The sequence below is a fragment of the Canis lupus genome, chromosome 2 (assembly GCF_011100685.1).
Source record: "Canis lupus familiaris isolate Mischka breed German Shepherd chromosome 2, alternate assembly UU_Cfam_GSD_1.0, whole genome shotgun sequence".
NCBI classification, from domain to species: domain Eukaryota; kingdom Metazoa; phylum Chordata; class Mammalia; order Carnivora; family Canidae; genus Canis; species Canis lupus.
Genome location: NC_049223.1, coordinates 18,905,494 through 18,931,308, shown reverse-complemented (window position 1 = coordinate 18,931,308; position 25,815 = coordinate 18,905,494). Strand labels below are relative to the sequence as shown.

The window sequence follows — 25,815 nt, the reverse complement described above, 5'->3', positions numbered from 1 at the left end:
AAATAATTAGATGTGCCTATAATAGACACTCTGACTATGGACAAAGTAAATAAGCTTCTTGAAAAAAAAACCAAACAAACAACAGGCTAGCAAAAACAAATACAAGCTGGAAGAATATAATCCATACCATAATGAAAGAATTTGTCATTTGATGAGAAGCACTTATACCTGTAGTCAGCTATCAAAGTATATATTAGCATAGCAAGTTGAAGACCAGATATATTTTTAAAACAGGATTGTCTGATTTTCTGCATGGATAATACTGCTTTCTGAAACCTGGCTCTCTTCTTTCAATCCAATAAAGAAAAATCAACTGGCAAGATTATTGCTCAATCTTGCTCCCTCTCCCAATAAGCCATTTGATTATAACACAAAGAGATGTTAGATAAAACTATAACCAAAACATACTTTGATTCATAGCCAAACTTAATAGAAAAAAAGAGGATTTCCAAAATCTATAAAAAATAAGTATCTTCAAATTCTGAGAGATAATCTCAAACTGAGAATATATCAGTCAGAACTAAGATGTAGGCCCCAGAGGTCAGGGTCCAAGGTCTTGATGACCATGAAGGAGAACATATGGCCTTGGATCCCCTGGAAGGAAGGGCTGGAGTTGAGACTTTAATATAACATTAAGAGTCTAAAAGAACTGCCATATTAGTGAAAGGGACTAGAGAAATTCTGATGGCTCAGCTCAGAGAAATGCTGTCTATCTTGGGCTAAATTTTCAGATACAAACTGAATGTCACAGATGCAAATCCAAAACAAATCATTAGTCAATAATATCTAGCAATATGTTCAAAACACACATCATAGGCAGGTAGGGTCTATCCTAGAAATTAAAAAATGGTTTAACAAGAGCAAAGTCTTTCAGTATATAATTTATCATATTAACATATTAAAGGAGGAAAACAGAAACATCTCAATGGATGCAGAGAAATTATTTGATAAAATATTACATTTATTCAGAATTTTAAAATTGTATACTAACAATTGAAGGGACTTTCTTTAATCTGACAAGAAGCATTTATTAAAAACCTAAAAGAAATCAATATATTTAACAATGAAGGGTCACATGTATTCACATTAAGGTCAGAAACAAGTGCTATCATCCCTTCCATTCAACATGATAGTGGCCTAGCCATTGAAATAAGACAAGAAAAAGAAATGAAGTTTTGGGGCCAAAAGAAAAACAGTATTATCACTTGTATAAGATATGATTGTTTACACAGAAAAACCAAAGATAATCTATGACAAAATACCAAAACTAATAAGAGTGCAGGAAAATGTTTGAGCTAAAGATCAATGTATAAAAAATTTAAAAATTCCTAAATATCAAAAAAAATTCCTAGATATCAGCGACAATCAATCAGAAGATATAATTTAGAACATCTCATTGACATTAGCAACAAAACCAACAGCTACCTAGAAATTAATCTAATGGGACACCTGGGTGGCTCAGTGGTTGAGCATCTGCCTTTGGCACAGGGCATGATCCCAGAATTCCTGGATTGAGTCATACATCGGGCTCTCTGCATAGAGCCTGCTTCTCCTCCCTCTGTCTATGTCTCTGCCTCCCTCTCTGTATCTCTCGTGAGTAAATAAATAAAATCTTAAAAAAAGACATTAATCTAACAAAATACATGCGTGATCTTTATGGAAAAAATTATTATTATATTGCCAGAGTATGAGAGCTTAATCACATGTCTTACCTGTAAAAGAATACTCTGCATGGAATCCAACATGTTCTACATGTTCATTGGTGACAAAGTGTATCCATACCTCAGGATAAGGTATAACCAGTGGCACTATAGGTTTTGAAGGTCCACACAGTCTCCACATCAGAGGCCCATCAGCATTACCTGAACAAAATAACACACCAAATGCCATTACTTACAAAGCTTTTGAGAAATACATTCAATGAGTTCAGTAGGAAGGTATTGACACACATTGATATTTTGATTTAGTAGCAGACATTTCACAAAGTTCCTTTCTATCTTCATCAACTGCAAAAGCAAGAGTCCCTTCATCAGGATAGAAAAAAAAAAGAAGCTTTTTTTGTATGGGCATCTTTCTCTATTTTGGGTACCATTTTGTTCCAAATCGTGTTTTCATAATTATTTTAGATACCTAAACAGATACAATTAATTAAAAAAAAAAAACATTTGGATGTGCCTTTTTTTTTAGGGAGTAAAAAATATAATGCCAACAGTGACAAAAGATAAAAGTGATAATTATCTAAAATTTTAATGATTTCTTCACTGCATTTAATCAACTAAAATGAATAGGATATCCAGTACTCGGGCTAAAAACTATCAGATTTTGAGCTGAGTATTTTATGACGGTTAATTTGATTAATTTTTATAGAATACCTACAGAGCTCACAATTAATCTGCTCTTTACTTATTCTGTCAGACTGACATCATTGATTTTTAAGTACACAAAATAGAGTATTTTAACTGATCTAAAATTGGGGAATAGAAAGAAGATTGCATTGAACTGGCTGAAATTTGATATACAGTTGTTCTGCTTAATTCAATAGCCAATGTTTTGTTTTGTTTTGTTTTTGTTTCTTGTTTATTTAAATTCAAGTTAGTTAATATGTGGTATAGTGCTGGTTTCAGGAGTAGAATTTAACAATTCATCACTTACATGTAACCCCTCATGCTCATTCCATCAAGTGTCCTCTTTAATGCTCATCCTCCATTTAACCCATCCACTCCATCCATCCCCCTCCAGCAACCTTCAGTTTGTTTTCTATAGTTAAACTTCTCTCATGGTTTCCTTCTTTCTCTGCTTTTATCTTATTTTTCTTCCTTTCCTCTATGTTCATCCAATTTGTTTCTTAAATTCCACATGAGTGAAATCATATGAAATTTGACTTTCTCTGACTGACTGATTTCACTTAGCATAATAACCTTTAGTCCCATCCACATGTTGCAAATGGCAAGATTTCATTCTTTTTGATGGCTCAGTAATATTCCATTGTGCATATATTCCACATCTTCTTTATCCATTCATCAGTCAACGGACATTTTAAGCCAGTGGTTTTGAATCAGGTGTCAATGGTGAGGGGTATCAGAATCACATAGAGAACATTCGCAAACAAGTTCCATTTCTCTCATAAGTCTTCTCTATCTACATCTTCTCTACCTTCATCTACCTACAAGGGCCCAGATGATTCTCCTGCTGAGTCCCCTGGTCTGTGACCACAGACTTTATCAAATTCTCCTTGAAAATTCTGTCCACTCCCTCTGTCTATGTCAGCATTGATTCACTTCTCAAAGTCAGCATTGATTCAATAGCTGCCCTAGAACATTGCCACCAGCTCATTATATTGGTTTCTGCTGCTTTCAGCCTCCTTTAAAAAAAAATTGTGGTAACATGGAACTCAGTGAACCTCAAATAGCACTGATGATCTACAGTGTTACTTTACTTCTCTCTCTCTTTTTTAAATATTTTCTTTATTTATTCATGAGAGACACAGAGAAAGAGGCAGAGATATAGGTAGAGGGAGAAGCAGGCTCCTTGAGGGGAGCCCAATGTAAGACTCAATCCCAGGACTCTGGGACCACATCGAGACACTCAACCATGGAGCCACGCAGGCATCCCTACTTCTCTTTTTCAAACCAGGAAAACAGTGTCAATGTAACAATGGAGGCAATTTGATGGATCACCCATACCTCAACTAGGAGAAAGAACTAAAATGGATTCATCTCCTATGAAGGGAAATTTTTAAAAATTCTTAAGAGAATTATGGTTCACCAAGTAAACCTTAATCCACTTCTCATGAAAACAAAGACAAATTTGACTCCTTTGGGGATAATTCCCCAAATAGCTTCCATGTGCTTCTCCATCAGGTACACTGCAAAACTTGTTTTGATTTCTATGTAGAACTCCTGTAAATTCAGGAAATCACTGATACATTTCTGACCATGCTAAGTTCCAGTCTTTGAGGAAAGAAGTCTTGAATAGTAAAAGATCGAGGGAACCACCTGAATTCATTAAGTGACAGACAAGGGGTGTCTGGGTGGCTCAGTCAGTTAAGCGAGTCCAACTCTTGGTTTCAGCTCAGGTCATCATCTCAGGGTCATGAGATCGAGCCCTGTGTCATGCTCTGTGCTCAGCACAGAGTCCGCTTAGGATTCTTTCTCTCTCTCTCCCCCACTTCTCCTCTCCTCCCCTTACCCTCTCTTTCTCAAATAAATAAATAAATCCTTTAAAGAGAGAGAGAGAGAATACAGATAAGCTGAATCTATCCTGAGTGTCTCATTTCAATGAAACATAGAGTCTACTTGCAAACTCTGATCCATCTTGCTCACCATTCATAGGGCATGTTACCTCAGCTGGCTATGCACAGAATTACAGCTTTTTCTGACCAACATTCTTTTGGATTCTATGTGCATATATTATAGCCCCTTGAGTCTCTTTGTTGTTGGTGGCCTCCAGGTATAAGAAGAATACTTTGGATAAATAGGAGAACATGTTCCCTGATTGAACTCACCCACTCGGAACTCAAGGACATCAAACTGACAGTCTTGGTGACTTTCCAGGTAAAAATCTTCAAAATGAATGTAAATAGATGAATTTCCCTGATTTGGATTGCTGAGAGTCCATTCACAGTTTAAGTTTCTTGAGTAATTACTGACTCCATTATAACCAGGAGAAGTAAAGTTTCCTTCAGGGAAATGCGTAAGGGACCCACCACATACTAAGGGAAAAAAAGGAGGAAGAGTTAAATTCATGCTATAACAGGAGATACAAGTAATATGATAATAACTAAAATAACAGCAGCAAGATTTTTATTGCTTTGATTTGTTTTTCTAGATAAAGTTCAGATTGTAGGTGAAGGGCTGGCTCATGCATACAGACTATGGAAGAAGTTTCTGTGAGTTTGGAAATATGTGTAAAAATAAACACATAGTTCCTGTAGGAAATTTCCTGTTATTTTCCTATAGGGTAGATTAGGTGGATTTAAGGGTTTGGCTGTGCATCAGTTTCTCCTAATTTAAGCCTATTATTCATTAATATTTAATTTAGAGAAATAGCTAACCTACAGTAGTGGTCTCAATGGCTTCTCATTAGCAATTCTCCACTTGAACCAAGATTTAATTGGATCAGACAGATAGAATAGCATTATAGTGCCAAGGAACTTGCCCCTTTTCATATGGTAATGAATGTCCCTTGTATCAATGAAACAACTTAGAGGTATTTTAAAATATTCAGTTCCACTCTTTCTAAAATTTAAAACTCTTAGATAATGCACCAATCCAGAAAATAGAATATTTAGGCTAGAAAGTACATATCCTACTTAATTTTTAAATACTCTGTATCAAATATGAGCCCTTATTCATTTACACTGGAAAAATATGTATATATATGGATGACTGAGAAACAATAAAATCCGGTTGTCTTCAACTAAATTACTTATGGGGAGCCAGTTACCTTCTTACAGGCAGAAGGTCTCTCAGCACAAAATAACTGACCAAAGACTGCGGAATGGGCAACCAATATAATGGCAACACTGCATGGAATTGAGCTAGAAGCTCTCCCAATTGCGTTTTTAAGTTTTTTAACTCACAATAGAAGTTTTCTTTCTCAAAATAGAACATTTCTTTTTTCTGACAGGCATGGGGTTTCCCTCCGGTTATGTAAGTTTGCCTTATGTAGAAGATCCCAGGTGTAATTTTGATGAGATCAAAATTCTGCTCTTCTGCTGTTGGTAGTAGCTATAGGACATCTGCAGTGCCCACGATTAAAATAGGTGCATTATAACATATTACCTGCATCTTCACTGGATGTGTAGGTAGCACTGAAGCCTCCAAATGGCCTGGATCCATCAGTGAAAAACACGACTTTCATTGTATTTCCTGAAGATTTGATCTCACTGCTTGCGTTCACACTACCACACAGTTTCTCTAGCTGAGGTGAGTTATTTCTAATGCCATTGAATATCTATTAGAAAAATAGTTTAACCTTTAGTCACACTGTCCATCTTGCTGAGTATTTCCTAGAAGATTATATTCACAGCCCCAATATATTTCCTTAGAAGGAAACTCTGTGCCAACATGAATTACTTAACAGTATGGGCTCCTAGCCCAGTGCCACAAGCCACTATGTTACCCGGAGCACATTCTGTGGCCTCAGGGTCACTTCACTAAAATGAAAGTATTACAGTAATGCCCTCCTGCCATGTGGTGACAAATGAAAGACTGCAATACTGTCTGCAACTGAAAACCGTGCTCTAAATGTAAATTAGATAGGCCAACACACTTACATCTTAGTTCTCAGAGTTCACTGATGGACAATTTTTCTTAACAATGTCTTAGGACCTTTGATATTTGGAATGAAGGCTTAAATGTTAGTCTCTGATGATTTGAAGCATATAGTAACTCAAATATCTTAAAATGCCTTGAAAAGTAACTTTAAAAATCAATCTCAATATCAGCATACTAGTTGTTTCCTAAGTACTTATGAATCCAAAGCCTCAATTTTCTTATTAATTTGAATTTTTAAAAAAGGGATGAGTAGTGCTGACTCCAAAATATTAAACAATAATTCTAGTTATGCACACAGTTCTAATAGTTGCAAAGTATTATTCCACTTCTGTTCAAAACCAGGGTGTTTCAGCATGTCTGGTTGTCACAGTTCAGGAAAGATCCAGAAGTAGCTGAATAATAATTGACTGATTGAGTAATTGATATTCCTCTTTTTAAAAAGGATTTGAATCACTCATGATTAGAAATAATGATTCAGAGTTTGACACTAAGAGATACGAAGAAGAATGCACTCCATAACAAAAGATGGGAGCTTTTAAATTTACTATAATTGATCATTAAATTGAGCTCTGTGAGGGCTTCTGTTTTAAAGTGTCTTCTGACTCACAGGACCAGATATAGCATTTCCTATCACTTACTGAGCACCAATAAAATGCCAGGCTCTCCTAATAGCCTACTTATATTACTTGATCCAATTAGCACAATACCCTCTCAGACATATAACATCATCCCTGCTTTCCAGATTAAGACAGAATTCAGAAAGGCTATGTAATTTACTTAAGTTCAAAGAACTAGTGATAATAAAATTGGATTTAAAGCATCCCCCTTACTCCAAAGTCTGAAGTATTATATAAGGAAACAGAAGATAACAAAATTTCAACAATACTGAAAACAGGAATGGGCAACATATTGCCAGAATCAAAAGGGATTATCAGCAACTACAGGGTAATGGAACATGTCGGAAACTATGATCAACGTCTGCTCTGAGCTTGGAATCACAATGACTGACAATTGTTCAGGCATCCATTTATCACATGAACTGCTGTTAGAGGCAACCCAAGTGCTGTTTCTACTTTCCTCCTCCACTCTTGTTTGTACTCGGAAACTACAACTTCCAGAAAACAATGGGATATGAAGTAGGCATTGGAGATTCAGCTCTGAAACTTGCTATATGCAGAAATAAAATCAGGCTCATAGCTCACTGTAATGCAAGCTGGATGGTGTACTTTTGCCTCTTCTCCTTCTGGACACAGTCAGATAAACAGCTGGGTTTGGAGGGATTGTATGCTTAGGGGGCTGGATACAGTATTAATCTAGAAGCTGTGCACTTAAAGCTGCCTTCACTCAACCTGTAGATCTCAGGAAGCTTCCCTTCTCCCTCTCCTTTATTCTTTTCTTTCTTTTTTTTTAGGGAGGGGGGGGTGGGGTAGGGACGTGGGGTGCGGGGAGTGAGGCGTGGAGGGGAGCGAAGGGTCTTATGATTCCTTCATAATGAACTACGGATATTTGCCTTCCTTTCCTCCTTCTTTCTTCTTTCTTTCTTTCTTTCTTTCTTTCTTTCTTTCTCTTTTTCTCCTCCAGCCCCCACTTTTTTTGCAAGAAGTTTTCAAAGTAATAAAATACAGGCAAAAGGCCAGCCACATCCCCTTATTTACAACAGAGTGAAGAAGAAACAAAACAAACATGGAATCTACAAAAATACATTTCAAAGAAAAAGAATCTGGACATGATATTAAAGGTTCATAAAGGAAGTTAATTCTGAAAGTTATTGTTGGAGCTTTAGCCTCTCCAGGAGAAAAGACCTGTAGATATGACATTTGTAGTTTCTCCTAATTAAATGGCCAAGTCCCTCCAACTCAATGAAGACCATAACTTGACAATCCCATGCATACAAAGCCTCCATGCAGTATTTTAGTACTTCTTTCTCAAATAGGAATAAACAGTCAAGGGTCATTAGACATGTAAGCAAACACCAATCAATATATACAAATAAGAAACAGGAATTTGAAGGAAATGGACCACAAAAGAAGCAACATAAATTTCAAAATTATGATTAATATATTTATATACATATGTGAATATATCAAATACATGTGATAATTTAACTATGTAGTGTATTCAGAGAACAATGATAAACTGAGGGTGATTCCAGGCATATACCTCCTCAAAACCTTATCATCCATATCTACTTTCTTATGGAAATACAAGAACATATGTCTTACCAAAAAAAGGAAATGAACCAAGACAGAATAATGCACATAGCACAGAGTCAGGTGTCCAGCCCAGGAGAGGAACAAAGGGGTGTACAAATTTGATGGGAAAGGGAACGCCCCACATGACAGCTGGCATCCGGCTTGCAGCTGATGGAGAGGGCTTAGGGAGGATATTGCTAAGGAAAATGAATGAACTGATAGATACGCTTTACTATACATGGTGGGGAGGTACTCTTGGGGTGAAATTGTGTGGAAGAATTTGTGATCTGTGCATAAAAAGCGAAATGCAAAAAAGGACACAATTATTATTATTAATCAGAAAAAAAAAACAAAAGGAAATGCTACCATAGTGCATTGCTTGGTTAGGTTGGAAATGACATCTGTATAATCACAGTAATGCAAACACTGAAGAGCAATTTAAACAAAATCTGTGACATATATATTTTGGGAGGAAACTGGGGGAGTCTGAACTGTGCATAGCCCTATGAGCATTTGTGGTGTGTGTGGTAGGGGTGGATTCTGAAAAGAACTAAATCCTCATCTTCCATAGTTGCATGTGGACAGAGGATGTCTAAGAACAAAAAACAAAGAAGTAGCAGAATAGGAATTTTATTTTGAAATAATGACATACATACCACAAGAAGTAGCTAAAAAGTTGAAAGTAGATGCCTTTGGCATCTATGATTCAGAGATAGGGAAATGACAAGTAAGATGTGATTCAAAATTTGTGGTTGTTGCTGTAAATTCTATTTTATTATTGGAGCTCTGAAACTATGACTGTTCATATTATCTTTCCTATAGAGCATGTGAAAATTCTACTGGTAAGATTCCTTTTTAAAAAAAAAATTTATTTATTTATTCATGAGAGACAGAGGGAGAGGCAGAGACATAAGCAGAGGGAGAAGCAGGCTCCCTGTGGGGAGCCTAATGTGGGACTCAAACCCAAGACCCCGGGATCATGCCCTGAGTGAAAGGCAGACGCTCAACCACTGAGCCATCCAGGCATCCCTACTGGTAAGATTCCTAATAATCATTATATTCAATATGATCTCAATTATGTAAAGAATTTCAAAGGGAAATAAACTGTTGTATACATCAGCATTTTAGCAATGGGTGGGTGGGAATTTCAAGTCTTTTTTACATTTTTTAAGTTTTGAACTCTCCAAATTCTGTTCAATAGGCATTCATTATATTTATAATCAGAAAAATAGATTAAAATTAGTGTGCAAGTAAATTTATGCCACATTTATTATAAATACGTAATATTTTATTGCCAAGAAAATGCATTAAAACATGGTATACTTGGAGTGGTTAATTTTTTCTACTTCATCTTTGTTTCCATATATTCAGTGAAGGGGCACCTGGGTGGCTCAGTCACTCATTACTATGATTATACAGATGTCATTCATATAGGATACCATAGGGCCAGTTGGGCTACTGTAAAGATTTGGATTTTCCTCTGAGTGAGATGAGAGGCCAATAGAGGATTTTCAAGGAGAGCAGCAAGATGTGATTTACATTTATCACCCTGGCTGCTGTGTGGAGAATGCAGGGAGACAAGGGAGAGAGTAGGGAGACCAACTGGAAGCTACTAACTAAACTATGTGAGTGGTGATGGCTATAGTAGTGGATGTGGTTAGTATTTAGATTCTGGATCTCTTTAAAGATCTCTTTTAAGACATCTTAAAGTAGTTAGATTCTGGGACTTGATTATGGATGTAATATAAGATGTGAAAGAAAAGACTCCAAGACAGAAATCAATGTTTTTGACCCGACCACCCAGAAGTTTGGAATTGTTATTGACTCAGGTAACAAGGATGGAGGAAAAGTTGAGTTGGGTAGAGAAATATATTAATATTAATGTATGATTAATCCAGTTATACATACTTGTCATTTCAGTTAATGATCTTCGTTCTCATTCATGGATCTTTTTTGCTTTCCTTTGCTAAGGGAAGCTAAGAATGCTGATGACATATCCGAAAGCACTTGACCTTGGCAACACTGAGGGCGGGCAGCACAGGTTCTTCCAAAGGAGTTGCTCAGCACCACTGGCAGAGAACAGTAACTCTGCAGGACCACTCAATGGCTTAAAACTTTTGGTGATGGCTTGTTCTGTGACTCTGGTCCTATTCAACTATGTGCTACCCACGGGCTTAACTCTTCTCCATTAACCCACTTTTGCCATGCACAATGATTATTTGCTCTTAAAATTTATCTCACCTATGACCTTGATGTATGTGGTGACAACAAATAGCCTCTTAAAACAGGTTTTACAAATATTATGGCAGTTCACTACGCTTCCGTTCTATCTAAAATACTTAGAATTTACCTGAGGTACAGTTGCATGGATGGGAATATTCCTGACCTAGTTTTCTGACTATGATTTATAGGTCAATAAACTCCTTCAACAATGGAATGTAATATCCCTGACTGCAAAAGACACTTACTGTCACATGCTCACTGTAGCAGGATGGATGAGCTTCCAGCCTTAGGTTGTTAAAAGTCAGAGTGATCCTCCTTCCTTCCTGCACCATGATCCTCCACTCACAGACCCGGCCATGAGGATTTGGGTTTGGGTAGTTGGGAGAAGTAAACGTTCCAGTAGGGCCCTGTAGCTCCCCACCACATGCTGAAGGGGAAGAAATTAAAAAAAAAAAAACTTCCAATTCAATCAAAATGATACCTTCCACAAGAAGTGTTCTCCAAAGTATTTTCTTTAATATCCTACTGGACAAAATGATTGCTCTTATTTATCACTATACGCATATGAGGACTTACAGAGAATGTTTATATTCACTTCTTGTCTCTAATACTGAATATTTAATCCATGATTCCATGGATGACAGTTCATCCACTGGCAGTCCTGTTATAATCATAGCCCAAGAAATATGAAAGAAAAATAGGTAGAGTAATCCCAAGAGTCAGAAGACTCAGAAGATGAGAGTAATTATCCAGTTTTTTCAGATAAAATCTATATTTCACTAATGTCAGGACATTTGAAAGGTTGATTCTGATGGCTGTGGGGCTATTGGACTGGCTTTCTTTTTTTTAAAGATTTTATTTATTTATTCATAGAGACACAGAGAGAGAGAGAGGCAGAGACACAGGCAGAGAGAGAAGCAGGCTCCATACAGGGAGCCCGATGTGGGACTTGATCCTGGGTCTCCAAGATCACACCCTGGGCTGCAGGCGGCACTAAATCACTGCGCTACCGGGGCTGCCCTGGACTGCTTTCTTAAGATATGTAATGCATATAGCTCTCATCCCATAATATTTTCCAAGCACTAGTTCCTTTCTTTGGTAGCCTGGATTACAGTTGTGATTTTTCTTTACTGATGTGACTATATGGTTAATGTCTGCCTCTCAACTAAAGTGGAAGGTCCAAGAAGATAAGGGTCATTTTTTTTTCTTCAACTATTGTAACACCAATGCCTCACACAGTGCCTAGCCAATGTAGGTGCTCAATTTATACACACACACACACATTTTATATATATATATATATATATATATATATATATATATATATATGTAATTTTCTTTTAATTTTTTTTTAATTTTTATTTATTTATGATAGTCACACAGAGAGAGAGAGAGAGAGGCAGAGACACAGGCAGAGGGAGAAGCAGGCTCCATGCACCGGGAGCCCGACGTGGGATTCGATCCCGGGTCTCCAGGATCGCGCCCTGGGCCAAAGGCAGGCGCTAAACCGCTGCACCACCCAGGGTTCCCTATATGTAATTTTCTTTAATGAATCAGTGAACTTACCTTCCATGCTGGATTCAAACCGTAGTCTAAATCCTGAGGCAGTAACAGAACCATCTGTGACAAACCTGACCAAAGCGACATTGCTAGAAGTGTCTATGCTGTCAGGAATGGTGTTTCCACAGTATCTGCCCAATAAATTTCCTGCGAGAAGCAAATAACTAATTATGTATATGTCCAGGTGATTGATTTTATTTCACCTCTACTTGAGGTGTTCTACAAGTACAAAGAAAATAATAAAAGACGAGACTCTGCCAAAAAGAAAAGCTAACCTCTATTAAGAAAAGCAGGGCAAACATGAATAAAATCAACATATTCATATATATAAAGATGTGTGACAAAAGCTGTAACCAATTAGGGCAAGGACATCTCACACAATGAGGGAGCTCATTTGGTTAGAAATGATTCCAGGCAACAGAGTCATGAGTGTCCAACTCATGCATAACCCTCTCTCTCCTTACCTACCAGGATGCTCCTCAAAGAACTAACTGCATATGACACTGGAAAGTCTCAACAGGAAGAGGATGCCTTCTCAATACAGTGCTCTCTCAGTGTGATCTATAAGGTAAAACTATATAATTACACCTGGGGCTGTAGATACCCACCGATTATGAGTAGACTCCAGGGAGAGAAAAGCTGGAACTGCCCAGACATGACTGCACTTCTATACAAAGGACAAATGTCATTTTGCCTTTCTTGAGGTAAGGACACTTCAGAAGCTGAATAAGAGTGCAGAAAAATAAACACCCCCAAAAGACAGCAGACATATTTTACTGACCAGAGGTATGATTTTCCCAGATCTCCACAAAGTCTTTTTCACAGCCAGAGGAATTCTGAAGGTGAAAATCTTCAAAATGGATGGTGAGATAGTGTCCTGAGGGACCCTTGAGATGCCACTCACAGAATGAGTTGTCTCTATATGGAAGTGTTGGATATCCGCTGCTTTCAATGATACCACTTTGCCCTGTCACTCTTCCCCCACACTGGGCTGCAGAAAAGAGCAATATTCTGTTACGGGGGATTTGTCTTTAAAAAAAAAAATTAACCAGCACATTCAAAACTTTTAGGTGCCAACTGAATATAAATTCACATTTTAAAAATTCTGAAAATGTTTAGTGTTCCCCTTATTTGAAATCAACTATTGATAAAAAGAGAAACAATACCACAAGTCCAGTCCAATAATGGGAAATGGAAACTGACTGGCATATTCTGTAACATCACATTAATCCTCTCAGGATGTAAGAACTATTAGTTGCAAGGAAGTTTTATTCCAAGAACCAACTGATAGATTGATAGGGCCTGCCTACCACCCTGTGTCTGCGATTCTGAAGACTGAGGGTCTGCTCAGCTGGAAGGGGTACGGTGTGTGATTAGCGATGCCTGCCCTTACTGGTTTAACTATCAAATGAATATTTCACTGCAGTAACTGGTATCTCAGGGCCTGGCAAATTACTACTCAGTTCTTTTTTTATCAGCTGGATGTGATAGTTAGATTGAATTATGTACAATTTGCCTTGGGCTATAAAATGACCTATGGTATAGGTTTAATGTTGTTACTAGTAGGCTTTCCAACTTTTTGGTCATATTAAATATGTTTGGTCAGTGTTCAGACCCACCAGATACTAGATTCTATGTAATTATGGCCATAATACAATAAATCTTCAGTATGCATGTGTATTGCTCATTTTTTAAAGTAAGGAAGTCAAAGCACTAAGGAGACATACTTGTTCTTATCTAGTGACTGACTTGGCATTAGAGACTTAGGGGAAAAACATTATCCACTAATGATGAGTTCAAAGTTACTGTTCTAAATATAGTTATTTGATTGTATTTGAATAGTAAACACTTTTACCAGTTAAGGTGATACTATAGAGATTTCATGATAAGAGAAAGAAACAAAAATTTAATTGAATACATTTTCACAAACAAGTCAGGAAAATACAAAATATTCAGGTTTATTAAAAAGAGTGGTTTGAAATGGAAACCAAAATAAAATTTTAAATTGATAAATGACTTTGGTTTTAAACATTTACGTCCCCTAATTATCTCTATCACTAAGACAATCATTAAAATTAGGCAGATAGAAAAACTTCTCTAAAACTGGTATGATTTTTAAAAGTTTTATGATAACTAGTCTGTCAGAACTTTCTTATTAAATACAAAAAATGTTGTTACCTATTGCATACTTGATCTTGAACCCAACCTGAGTGGAGCTGTTGTCAGATCGGAACCTCAAATACATCACCTCTCCTGAGGACAACTGACTGCTGGGCAAAGATCTCCCACAGAGCTTGGCAAGTAATGGTGCATTTGAATCAACCCCATCACGCAACTCAAGGTAATTGGATACACAGCTAAAGTAGAAAGAACATTAGTTTAATATATAAAGTCAGTCACTTTGACATATGTTAAAAATAAAGACTTCACTAACTTTCTCTAAGAGCAATATTAAATCATAATTTTTGTAGAAGACACTATGACAGTCATTTTAAGTGGTGTGTCACTTCAGAATCTACATAACATTTTTCTAATCGTACATTCTTTGGTTAGTAGCTCAAAAAGGCAGGTTTTACATGTACCGCATCAAAAAATGTTTACTTGTCTTCCCTCTATATTTTGTATTTATTTTATAAAGATAAAAGTCATTCTCAAATTAATGCCTAGGAATCTTAAAAACAAAACAAAACAAGTATTTTGTCTTACAGGATGATAGGGCACATTTCACATGACAAGGACAAACTCTCTTGACAGCTCTGCCACCCAGGCTAATGGAAAGTCTACGCAGGAATTTTCTGTGTCCATAAAGTGTGTAAGTATTTACCCAATATTTCTGAAGAAAGTCAATCAGCCAATTAATACTTACTGAGTGGCACAGCGGCATTATATGAGGTGCCCATAAACAGGAAAAGTTCTTGTACCTGAATTTTGTACCATACACATATTCTTGCAAATGCATACATACTTTTGTTAAACAAAGAAAAATTCAGGTGTTGTTCTGTTTTTTCCTGTCATTGTAGTTATTCTCTTTGTGTTCAACAGTAAGACTTACTCCCTGGTTTGTAATCCCTTAAGAATTCTCATTAAAGACAGACTGGGAAATTGTCCTGTACTTGCTTTAGTCCTTTCTCAGACACTGGTGATCTAGTGTCACGTAACACGAATTTCCATTTGTTAAACAGATATTTTATTATTTATGACATTGAGTATGAGCCTGGGAAAATATTCATCTACCAGAGACACTATATTTTTCCTGTGAGGGGAAGAGCGGATAACATAAATCTCAAACAGCCATCCTCATTGTCTCTTGGAGGATGTGTGTGGTGTCAGGAGGGCCAGCAACTGTGTACATAATCTGCTAAGCTCATAAGAGAGTGGCTAGTGGGCAATGTTTTCAGACTCTAGGTGTAATGCATGTCCCTTCCCCATTCCTGGATTTCCTATGCTGAAAAAAGCAGAGAAAAAAATTATTCTCAAAATAACAGCTAAAGAATATTAACTCTGAGTAGGAGAAAAGTGAAATATGGAGGTGACCTACTTGGGTGTTTCTTCAATATTGAATTGATCTTCAAACTGCACCCTTATGAGCTTTCCAGGAGGAGCAGCTATGAGCCAATTACAATCAGCATGCTGGGGGTAATTGTTAGGGTGGCCAGGGGAGGTCACATATCCCGCAGAATTCACATCATGGATGTAGATATTGCCCCCACAGGCTATTGAGAAACACAATTCAATCAATCAACAGTCTGGAAAAGAGGATGCAATGCCACTATTTTTTTTTTTTTTTGCGCTGTCTTATGTCTTATGTTGTTGTTGTTGTTTTTAACTGAGACATAGTTGACAATGTCACATTAGTTTTAGGTGTACAACATAGTGATTTGATACATCGACATGATTTCACTTATATGTGGAATCTAAAAAACACAAACAAACACACAAAAAGCAGAGACAGACCCATAAATAAATACAGAGAACAAACCAGAGGTTGCCAAAGGAGAGGGCTGTGGGGGGGATGAGCCAGATGGGTGAAGGGAAGTGGGAGGTCCAGGCTTCCAGTCAAGGATTGAATGAGCCATCGAGATAAAAGGTACAGCATAGGAAGTACAGCCAACTGTATTGTAAGAGCCTTGTATGGAGCAGATGGTGGCTACACCTGTGGTGAGCACAGCATAACGTCTAGACTTCCCACTGTTATTTTTTAAAGTCTCTTTATCTGTATTTCCAATCTCAATTTCCTTTCATCTGGATTTATTCTCCTTCTCTTTTTAAGCAAATAGATTCTGGATTTGCTATTGGGGGAGCTACCGAATGTGCCACTTCTTACTTTGCTCAACCGCAAATTCTCTTAGAAGATTTCTCTTTTCCTTAAAGCCAACAAAATGCTTATGGTGCACAGTGCATGCAGTGGAACATGATGGAAGCATTAATACACATTCTCCACGTAGACAAGCACATGAATACAGTAAGGCTTATAATTCCCCACTGACAGGGCAGTTGAATAGAAAGACACAGAGCTGGGATCTTGAAGTTTAAAAGATGAAGCAGATATATATTTGCACAACTCTGTGGGCATTCACTCATTATGTTCCTTCAGGATTCAGATGCATTTGAAGAGCAAGAGATGACTGGCATGAGAGGATTTTTTAGCCAGTTTCTGGAAGAAGATAAATGAGCTTTTTAAACCTCTTTTCTAAAAAACCAAAGTATGTAAAAATACTTTCTTTTTACTAATGAACTTTTTCTGGCAATCTCAGCAAACAATCCAGGCCAGAGTAAACTAGGTACTTACAATAGCGATGAAATTAACCTGGTAAGTTAGTTTCACAGATATGTGAATCTGCTGAACTCCACTCACATTTATTTTTGCTGTCATTCACTCAGGTTTGGTCCTCTCCTGAATTTTGCCATCACCCAGAATTCTTCCCGTCTCTAAACCCCTAAACTGCAGAATCTTCTGACTGCCTTCCACCCCCTTGCTCTTGGCCTTTCTTTTAGACTCAGCTTGGAAAAAATCTATTTTCACCACTGCCTGCAATTCAAACCATGTGTCAAAATCAATGCCTCCAAATGCATGCTCCCCACTCTCAACACTGCGGAGCAACCCTGCTTTCTCACCAAATATCACAGCTATGCCCTCAATCCTTATTTTCCCCACTCATTCTTGAGCCTCAGCAGCTACTTGGAGCTCTCCTTTAGATCGTGATGGAAGAAATCAGGTGAGAACACTCCCTCAACCTATTACCACCCTTAAGAAATTTATCTGCATCTCTGCCTCCTTTATCGTCCCCTTGCACACTGTCTTCCTGTAGATCGGGTTGGTCTCCCACTCCACTCTCTCCTCAGTTCCCCTTACCCTGTGCTCACTGGCTCTCTCCCTCCCTGTCCACTCCCCTCCCCGCCCCTTGCTCCTTTTACCTTTCCACACCTTACATGCCCAAGTCAGCAACAGTCATTTTCTCTGTTCTCACCGCCCTCTCTCCTCCTTCCCCCTTCACTTTGCAGCCCCATCAAAGCACTCTTGTTCCCTCACAGTTGTGGACTCAAGCATCTTTTTATTTTACATCCACAGCATTTAACCTGGTTGATTATGTCTCTCTCTTTTTTCCATTTCTGTTATCCAGCTGCTTGGACACTGAGCTCTCCTTCTCCTTTGATCTCTCACACCATTCCTCCTTTGGTCCCTGGGTACCTCTTTCCAGGTGTTTCCCAGAAACTGGAAGTTTGTACCTCTGTATCTCTATTACCGATTTTCACCCATTCTCCCCCCCACCTCCCCTCTGGCAGCCACCAGTTTATTCTTTATATTTAAGAGTCTGTCTGTTTGTTTAGATTCGAAATATAAGTGAAATCACATGGTACTTGTCTTTCTATGACAGGCTTATTTCCCTTAGCAGAAAAATCTCTAGGTCCATCCATGTTGTCACAAATGGCAAGATTTCATTCTGTTTTCAAGGCTGAATAACACTCCATTGTGTGTGTGTGTGTATGTATATACATATATATATATATATACATCTTCTTTATCCACTCATCTACCAATGGACAAGAGGTTTTGATATCAAAAGCATTTGGAGTCTAATAGTAAAGGCAGAAAGATGGGGAGGAGGTAATGGCCTTACACAAAAAGAGGGTCCCCAAAGGAATAAAAGAGTCATAACATTTACAAATAAACCCTTAGAGGTTGCCTGGGTGGCTCAGTAGGCTAAGCATCTGATCAGCTCAGGACATGATCTCAGGGTCCTGGAATAGATCCCTGCATCAGGCTCTCTGCTCTGTGGGGAGTCTGCTTCTCCCTCTCCCTCTGCCCTTCCCCACCATTCATGCTCTCTCTCTCTTTCCCTAGTAAATAAATGAAATCTTAAAAAATATATTGCTCTAAAAAAACCAACAAACAAACCTTTAGTGTATCTGAATTACCATAAATACTGACTTTAAAAAGGTAATTTAAAAAAAGGTAGTAGTTTAAGACTAACTCAAGACTCCATTATGGGAAAGTAGAGTTCTCTGGGATGGACTGAAGTCTACTCACTAGACACAAGGCACTGTTACTCTACAAAGCCTACTCTTCAGTGCCAGGTGAAGTTCGGCCCACACAGGATTCAGCAGCTGAGTTCAGCACAGAGATAGAGAGGGATCACAAACTCTCAACCTATAAAGTAATGGTGCTGGTATCCATAGAGCTGTCTCAAGGTTCCTTCTAAGTGCCAGAGCTGTATGTAGCAGGAAGTAGCAGAAGTACATTCCCTATAATCATGGAACCTACTTAAATTATTAGATGATTTTCTGTGTCATCTGGTAGACCCTTATTTCTTCTCCTCTTCCAAGATAAAGAAATTATGCTGACATTTGAAAATCTCATATTTTGGAGAATATACAATATATGGTTTTATTTAGATTAACATATTTTTTAAATATACTAAGAATCTGAGTTGAGGTCATATGATTATCCTGAAATCTATATTACCTAATTTGGGGGAAAAGCAAAGATTTATTTTCTATTACTTTCTCTTTTGAAACTATGCTTATTTACTTATTTATTCAATTAAACATTATACAAAAATAAATGTCACAAATTAAGTCATTATGGTAGAATTAAATATAATTATAATCAAGTGTAATCAAGTAAGAGTAATTAAGTAAAGATCACCACTGTAATATATAATTAAAGGGGTAATAACAGAATCAGAGGAATATGTGTTCATTTTAAACGAAAGCATACAAATGATTATAAAACAATGTGATTATCATTCTTGTGATGTTTCCATTATGGAATATAACTTATAATTAGACATTTTATAGCAGAAAGGACTAAGAAATTTCAGGGTATCCTTAAGACCAGTTTAATTTATAGTCATGGAGAATTTTACTTTGTTCATTCTCTTGATTAAGTAGACTTGGAAAAATCCATGCCTCATTTTACTTATCTGTAGAATGGGAATGTTGCCTTCCTTAAAAAGCAGTCATGATGAGATAATGAATGTATCGAGCATATAGTAAGTATCTGAAAACAGGCAGCTATTCTTGTTATTACTCTGAGTTTACAAAAGAAAACTTTATATATTTTTTCCTCACATCTATTTAAACAAGGAAGATCAAGCAACTGCAGGAAAAGTACAGGCATTATTCTCTGTGAAAATACTTACCTAAACTCTTTGCCTCATATTTGATCTTAAATCCTTGCCCTCCATTACTACCATCAGAAATAAACTGAACAAACATTTGGTTATCTGAGGTGAACAGAGTGGATGAAGGACGACTGCCACAAAAATGACCATTTCTTCCATAGGGTCCCAAGGGTGGAGAATAGATATCAGGTCCATTTTTCAGCTAGGAACATGAATTAAAATTGCATAAATTCCTTCATACTGAGAGAGATGGAGCAGTCAATTCATATCAATTTATGTCCCAGGAGAAAAGAATCATCATTTCATTTTTTTGAATGAAGTCTGCAAAGATAATAATCATAAACATAGCAAGCATCACCTACCACCAAGTAATCTCCCTGGCTGCAAGAAGAATCTCCACTTGGAATCTGGAAGGGCTGTTCAAAATGCACAGCAATGGTCAGACCACTCTGAACCAGGACGTGCCAAGAGCAGTTGAGGTTGGGACTGTAGGTCTCTGGATACTGAGGAGATGTGATAATCCCTCTGTCTGCATGTAAATATCCACCACAACCTTTCCAAGAAGAAACAAAGATAACTATTTATGTGACATTTACGATGGGATTTTTATGCTTTCCTGTTTTTCTTGGGGATTTTTAAAGTGTAGGCAATTGAAATGTGGTTTGAAACTAACTGGGACCAAAGTATCAGAATGATTATCCCAAGGAGCATTTGTTGAACATACATGACAAGGGTACTCATTTTGTGGTTTTTCCTAAGATCGGGATATACAAATAAGCAATAGAGACAAATTACTTACTTTCAGAAGCTTACTTTAGAGATGAGTAAGACAAAAATTAACATATATATAATAAGTGGGATGAGGATAAGTTCTATGAGGAAAAGTGAATGCAGAGAGGGAGAATGGTATAGTATTGTCTGGGAAAGCTAGAGAAGGCCACGTTGTTACAGTACCACCTGAACAGAGACCTGAAGAAATGAGAGATCAAGCCATATGGCTTTGTGAGAGAAGAGCGTTCCAGTTCAGAAAGCACTTGGTGTAAAGGCTTGAGTGTAAGTCAGAGTTAATGAGGCACAGTGAGTATTCCCAAAGGGATCAGGGCTAGGTCATGCAGGAAACTGAAAGGACTTATTTTAAGTAAGAGGAAGATATTCAAGGATTTTGATCATCAGAATGGTACTATCTGACTTAGATTTTAAAAGCATAATTCTGTCTGCAATACCTAGACTGTAAGGGGGGCGGGCAGGGAAAAGCACAAGCAGGGTGTCCAATAAGGAAGTGGCTACCAGAGTCCAGGGAGAGAGGATAGGGCCTGGGCTTGGGATGGTTGGGGTCTAGATGTATTGGGAAGGTAGAATCATGTGATCTGTTGATGGTCAGGAGGTAGGGTTAGGCGGTAGGGTGAAAGAAAGAGAAGGAACAAGAATGATGTCAAGAGTTTTGGCTTCAGCAACTATAAAGAATGTACTTTCCATTTATTAAGATTGTAAAGAGTATGGAATAAACAGGTATGGAGGGTGGAAGGGAGTGGGAAGCAAGAGTTCAAGTTTCACATGTAAAAATGGAAATACCTTCTAGACATGCAGCTGCCCAGCATGTAGGAGTGTGCACACACACACACACACACACACACCACACATATACATATATACGTGCACACATCCATCTGTGGTACACATGTACGAGAGAGACAGAGACAGAGAGAGAAAGACTGGGAGAAGAGAGAGGATGGAGGGAGCAGGCTCAACGAGGAAGTGCAGCAAGTTCACTCAACTATTTAACTCACAGGTGGAAATTTATCTTAGGTCTGTCTCACATCAAACCCCATTATCTTCAACCACTATTCAGCCCACCTCCCTGAGCATGAAGAAGATAATTTATCTTCCATTGCTCCCTACTCCATACAAGATATATATAGTAGTGCAGGAAGTATTAAATAAATTTTTAATGTCTATAGTGAGAGTCTACTTCAAAATTATGCTTTTTGGTTAAAAGCATGAGAATCTTTAAATGTCCCATATTCCACGGACTACTTCTTTCATTTTAATCCGGGTTTGGCTTTAAAGTTACTATTGGACTCCCTGTTTTATCAAATTTTGAACATCTTGATCATACTGCACATAATCCTTCCCACATATTGTGCACATTCTGACTCATCAAACTCATATTTCAAGAGAAACAAACTCTTCCTGCCAACCCTCAAATGAATGATTCAAGAGATTTCTGAAGATATCTTCTGTATTACTTTGTTTATTTCTTAGACTGAAGCTTACTCTGACTTATTGTCCCTTTGATGTGTTATGGATAAGTGCTATCCAGTTCTGTTCTAACTGAAACCCTCAACTAGGCCGAAAAATTGTTTTAAGGATCTCAGTCATATGCATGAACTGAGAACACACCATGAATACACCTCTCTGGGTGGGGGCATCTACCCCACCCAGAGACCCAAAGCCAGGTAATCCTTTTGTACAACTCAGCCACAGTGTTTTGGATCAGAATCAGTACCTGACATAAGGATAGCCATCCAGAGGCAGAACAAAGACTCACGTGAAAAATAAGCAGAGTATATTAGGGAAAGAATGAGAGAAAGAGAGGTGATATGACATGACATTAAAAAAAAGAAAAGAAAAAAAGAAACCCAAAACATATTACTTTTGTGAAAGGATGCATTAAAACCGGCTCCGGTTATGCTGAAGTCTGAGGTGAACCGGATTAACATGTACTCTCCAGTAGACCGGATGGGTCCAGGGATCTCTCTGCCACAGAGAACTGCTAGCTGTGGGGCCAGGTTGCTATCTCCTATGCCAAAGAAAGGAAATGTCAGCAGGAAAATACACTCTCTTCAGAGTTTCCTCCACCATCATTTGCAACCCAGACAAAGCAGCTTATATGTTTTTTTCAGGATATCACCATTCCTAGGAGATAATGAGATTCTCAAATACAAGGACACTCCAGGGGTTACATCATTCTGGCTTCTGGCTCCAGCTCCTAATCACGCTGCCTACTTTTTCCTTACTCTTGATGTTAAAGTCTCCTTTGACAGTCCCCACTGTCTTCCTCAAAATTGGGTAACAGTTCTTCCTGGCACTAAAACTCAAAATCAGAGTATATGGGGGTTGGGAAGTGATGGAGGAGCAGTGCCGAAGTGTATGTTAGAGACTCAGCTAAATTACTCTGATCGCTGAAGGTCAGATGTCTAAAGCAGAAGAAAGATTGGTTCTTTAGCCTCAGATCCTATGCTAATGTTGTAAGGTCATTTGCCAAGACGTGTGCAACTTGTGTATGCAGAGGGTTTTTAAGTTGTGACTGTGGTTTTTTTGTGGGTTTTTAAGACTTTTAATTTGTTTGATGCTGTTTATTCTTTTTTACTATTAAAAGAACACACTTATGTCCACCTGTGTGAAGGATGAAAAAAGACAGTTTCAGTAAGTGTGCCCTCCAGGGAGAGATGCAAAGGATGACTGTGTCACCTCATGGTTCTTCTTCCTTTTTACTGCTCTTGAATATAAGCAACTTGGAACAAAGCCGCAATCAAAGCCAGAATGGAGCAAAAGAACATTATAAAATATTTGGATTCCTTGTCTGATAAAATGCATGTTTTTTTTCTCCTTCTAAGGAAAATAATTAATAAACTTCAAGCTTATAAAAACCAAAAATAGAATATGAGACATGAGGAAATTTGCCCCTTTAATGCAACCAGCAAAGTGAATCCCTTTGACGCCGACCACTACTAAAACTCACTCATTAATACCTACTCCAGAGAATAAGGTATTGTCTGGGATGACAAATGCAATGGCATAGCTATAAATAGGAGATGCTAGAAAGGTGTTTTTTCTGACCTCTGGAAATTTTTGTTTTTTTACAATTCAAAAGTTTCTCTCTGTAACTCCTTTTCCTCTTGTTATCTTTGCCGTGCAATTTTGCTACACATTTCACTGCAAATTGTTTTTTTTTTTTTACTTATTTTCTAATTGTCTATATCACAAAATTTTGAAGTTTATTACATATTCTTATTATATCATAGGTGCATATTTTCTCTATTAGTGAGACCAGGTAGGGTCTACTGATTTTTATTTCTTTTCTAAACTCCACGTCAGACTGTCTGATTAGACAATGCTTATCTCTAAATAATTACTTATTGACTACCTAACTGATGAGTTGGGAGATAACCCAATAATCACAACATGGTTTGTTTCTCCCCTCAGTATCTATAATAAATACTGAGGCATTTCTAGGATCTTCTATAACTTCACCATATGGATTGTAGCAGGGATGAACCTGATCTTTAAGGAGAGGGGAAAATCAAAGGTAAAGAACCAGGAGTATAGGGTAGTCTGGTGATTCTCTTTCTAGTCCAAACTCCTCATTTTAGAGATGTGGAAACTGAGGTCCAGGATTACCAGTAGCTGATATTTATCGAGCAATTATTATTACCACTTTGAGTGCTTTACATGTAACATCAGACTGTATCTTCACAGTAATGCTACTAGCTACTAGTAAAAATACTAGACTCAGGTTTTTTATCACCCCAATTTTGTAAGCTGGAAATAGTCTTAGGGAAGATATATAACTTGCCCAAAGGCACAGAATATAGAAGTCAACAAGGATTTAAAACCCTTGAGAAGTAGCTCCAGATGTTCAAACTATGTTATTAAGTGATTTCTCTAGGATCACAAAGAAAGTATGTTTTATATCTGTAAATAGATAAAAGGATTACTGATTCACGGACACAATTATTATTTTGCTTTCCCCCCATTTTCTCTGCTTTTTTTTTAAAACTTTTTCTAGGGCCAATGCAGTTTCACAGGACCTCAATTTGGGGGAATCTTCGGTATATAAAATTTATTGGTACATGGTCTAGAAAAAACTGATTCAGTAGTGAATCATCACAATCCTGTAAAATGAATAAGCAGGTGGGAGAGTGACTCAAGTCTCCCACGAAGGCTACAGGGCCCTCTCTGGGGATAACCCAGGGATGTCACAGCTAGCCGGGAACCAAGGGCCATGAGCTGAAGGCCTGTGATGACTGACCAATTGTACAAGTGGCCTGAAAGTATTATTGCTTGTGGTCACTGGTTTTAGATATTTGTTTCAGAATGTGATATGCTCCTGCTACTCAGAAGCAAAAACACTGGCTGAATGAAGAACGAACAATTGAAGTGGGACTTGAAATTTCATGTCTTCTAAATGTAGACTAATCACTGTACAAATGAACAAAATACCCGCCAACGGCCACATAGTCGGCACCCCATAGCTACTTCTTGAATGAGTAAAGAAACATATGAGGAGCTAATGAGCCTATTCAGCCCCTCCTTATGTTGTGAATAAAAATCTCTTTGGGATACACCACGCTACAATTTAAAACACTGTTATTGTTTGGGCATGTAAGTGAATTTGCTAAGCTCCCAAAGCTCTACATCTCAGCAAGAACACCTCCAATCTATAAAGAGTTCATCATGAAAACTATTTTAGAAATAGCTCTAGCAAAGTAAACTGAAATCTAAATTAAACAATTCTGAATTCCATATCTATAAAATGCCAGGACTTTTGCTAGAGAATTTTGCATTTATTATGTTCCCTGACAAAACAACTCCAAGAAGTAGATATTGGTCTCTTTTTCACAGACAATTAAAACAGATATGGAGCCATTTAGTATTTAGTGCAAGGTGGCACAGAAGAAGAAGAAAGTAACTCCCTGGCTTCAGGCTTCTAAGAAAAATTATTGGTGGAATGAAAAGCAGCTTGATAGAAAGTGAATTTCCTTCATCACTGGAGTTACCTACCAAAGATACTTTTTAAAGTTTCTACTAGATTCTGAACACTCAGAATATGTGTGCAAGAACACACTCATCTTATTATATGAAAAGTTTAAAATTTTAATATCTATAGGAGTACCTTGATAGTGAAAGGATGATAATTTCTCTGAGCAATGTGCT

The 25,815-nt window shown here is 37.6% G+C and overlaps 1 protein-coding gene across 1 annotated transcript in view; it reads right to left on the bottom strand.

Annotated features, from left to right (window-relative positions):
• CUBN (cubilin) overlaps positions 1 to 25,815 on the bottom strand; it is a 265,801-nt gene that overhangs the window by 68,627 nt on the left and 171,359 nt on the right. Inside the window, 11 exon segments of the mRNA NM_001003148.2 lie at positions 1,713 to 1,862; positions 4,505 to 4,711; positions 5,784 to 5,955; positions 10,939 to 11,120; positions 12,260 to 12,400; positions 13,035 to 13,244; positions 14,432 to 14,610; positions 15,792 to 15,966; positions 19,897 to 20,080; positions 20,241 to 20,431; positions 22,532 to 22,678. Coding sequence (NP_001003148.2) covers positions 1,713 to 1,862; positions 4,505 to 4,711; positions 5,784 to 5,955; positions 10,939 to 11,120; positions 12,260 to 12,400; positions 13,035 to 13,244; positions 14,432 to 14,610; positions 15,792 to 15,966; positions 19,897 to 20,080; positions 20,241 to 20,431; positions 22,532 to 22,678 — 1,938 coding nt within the window.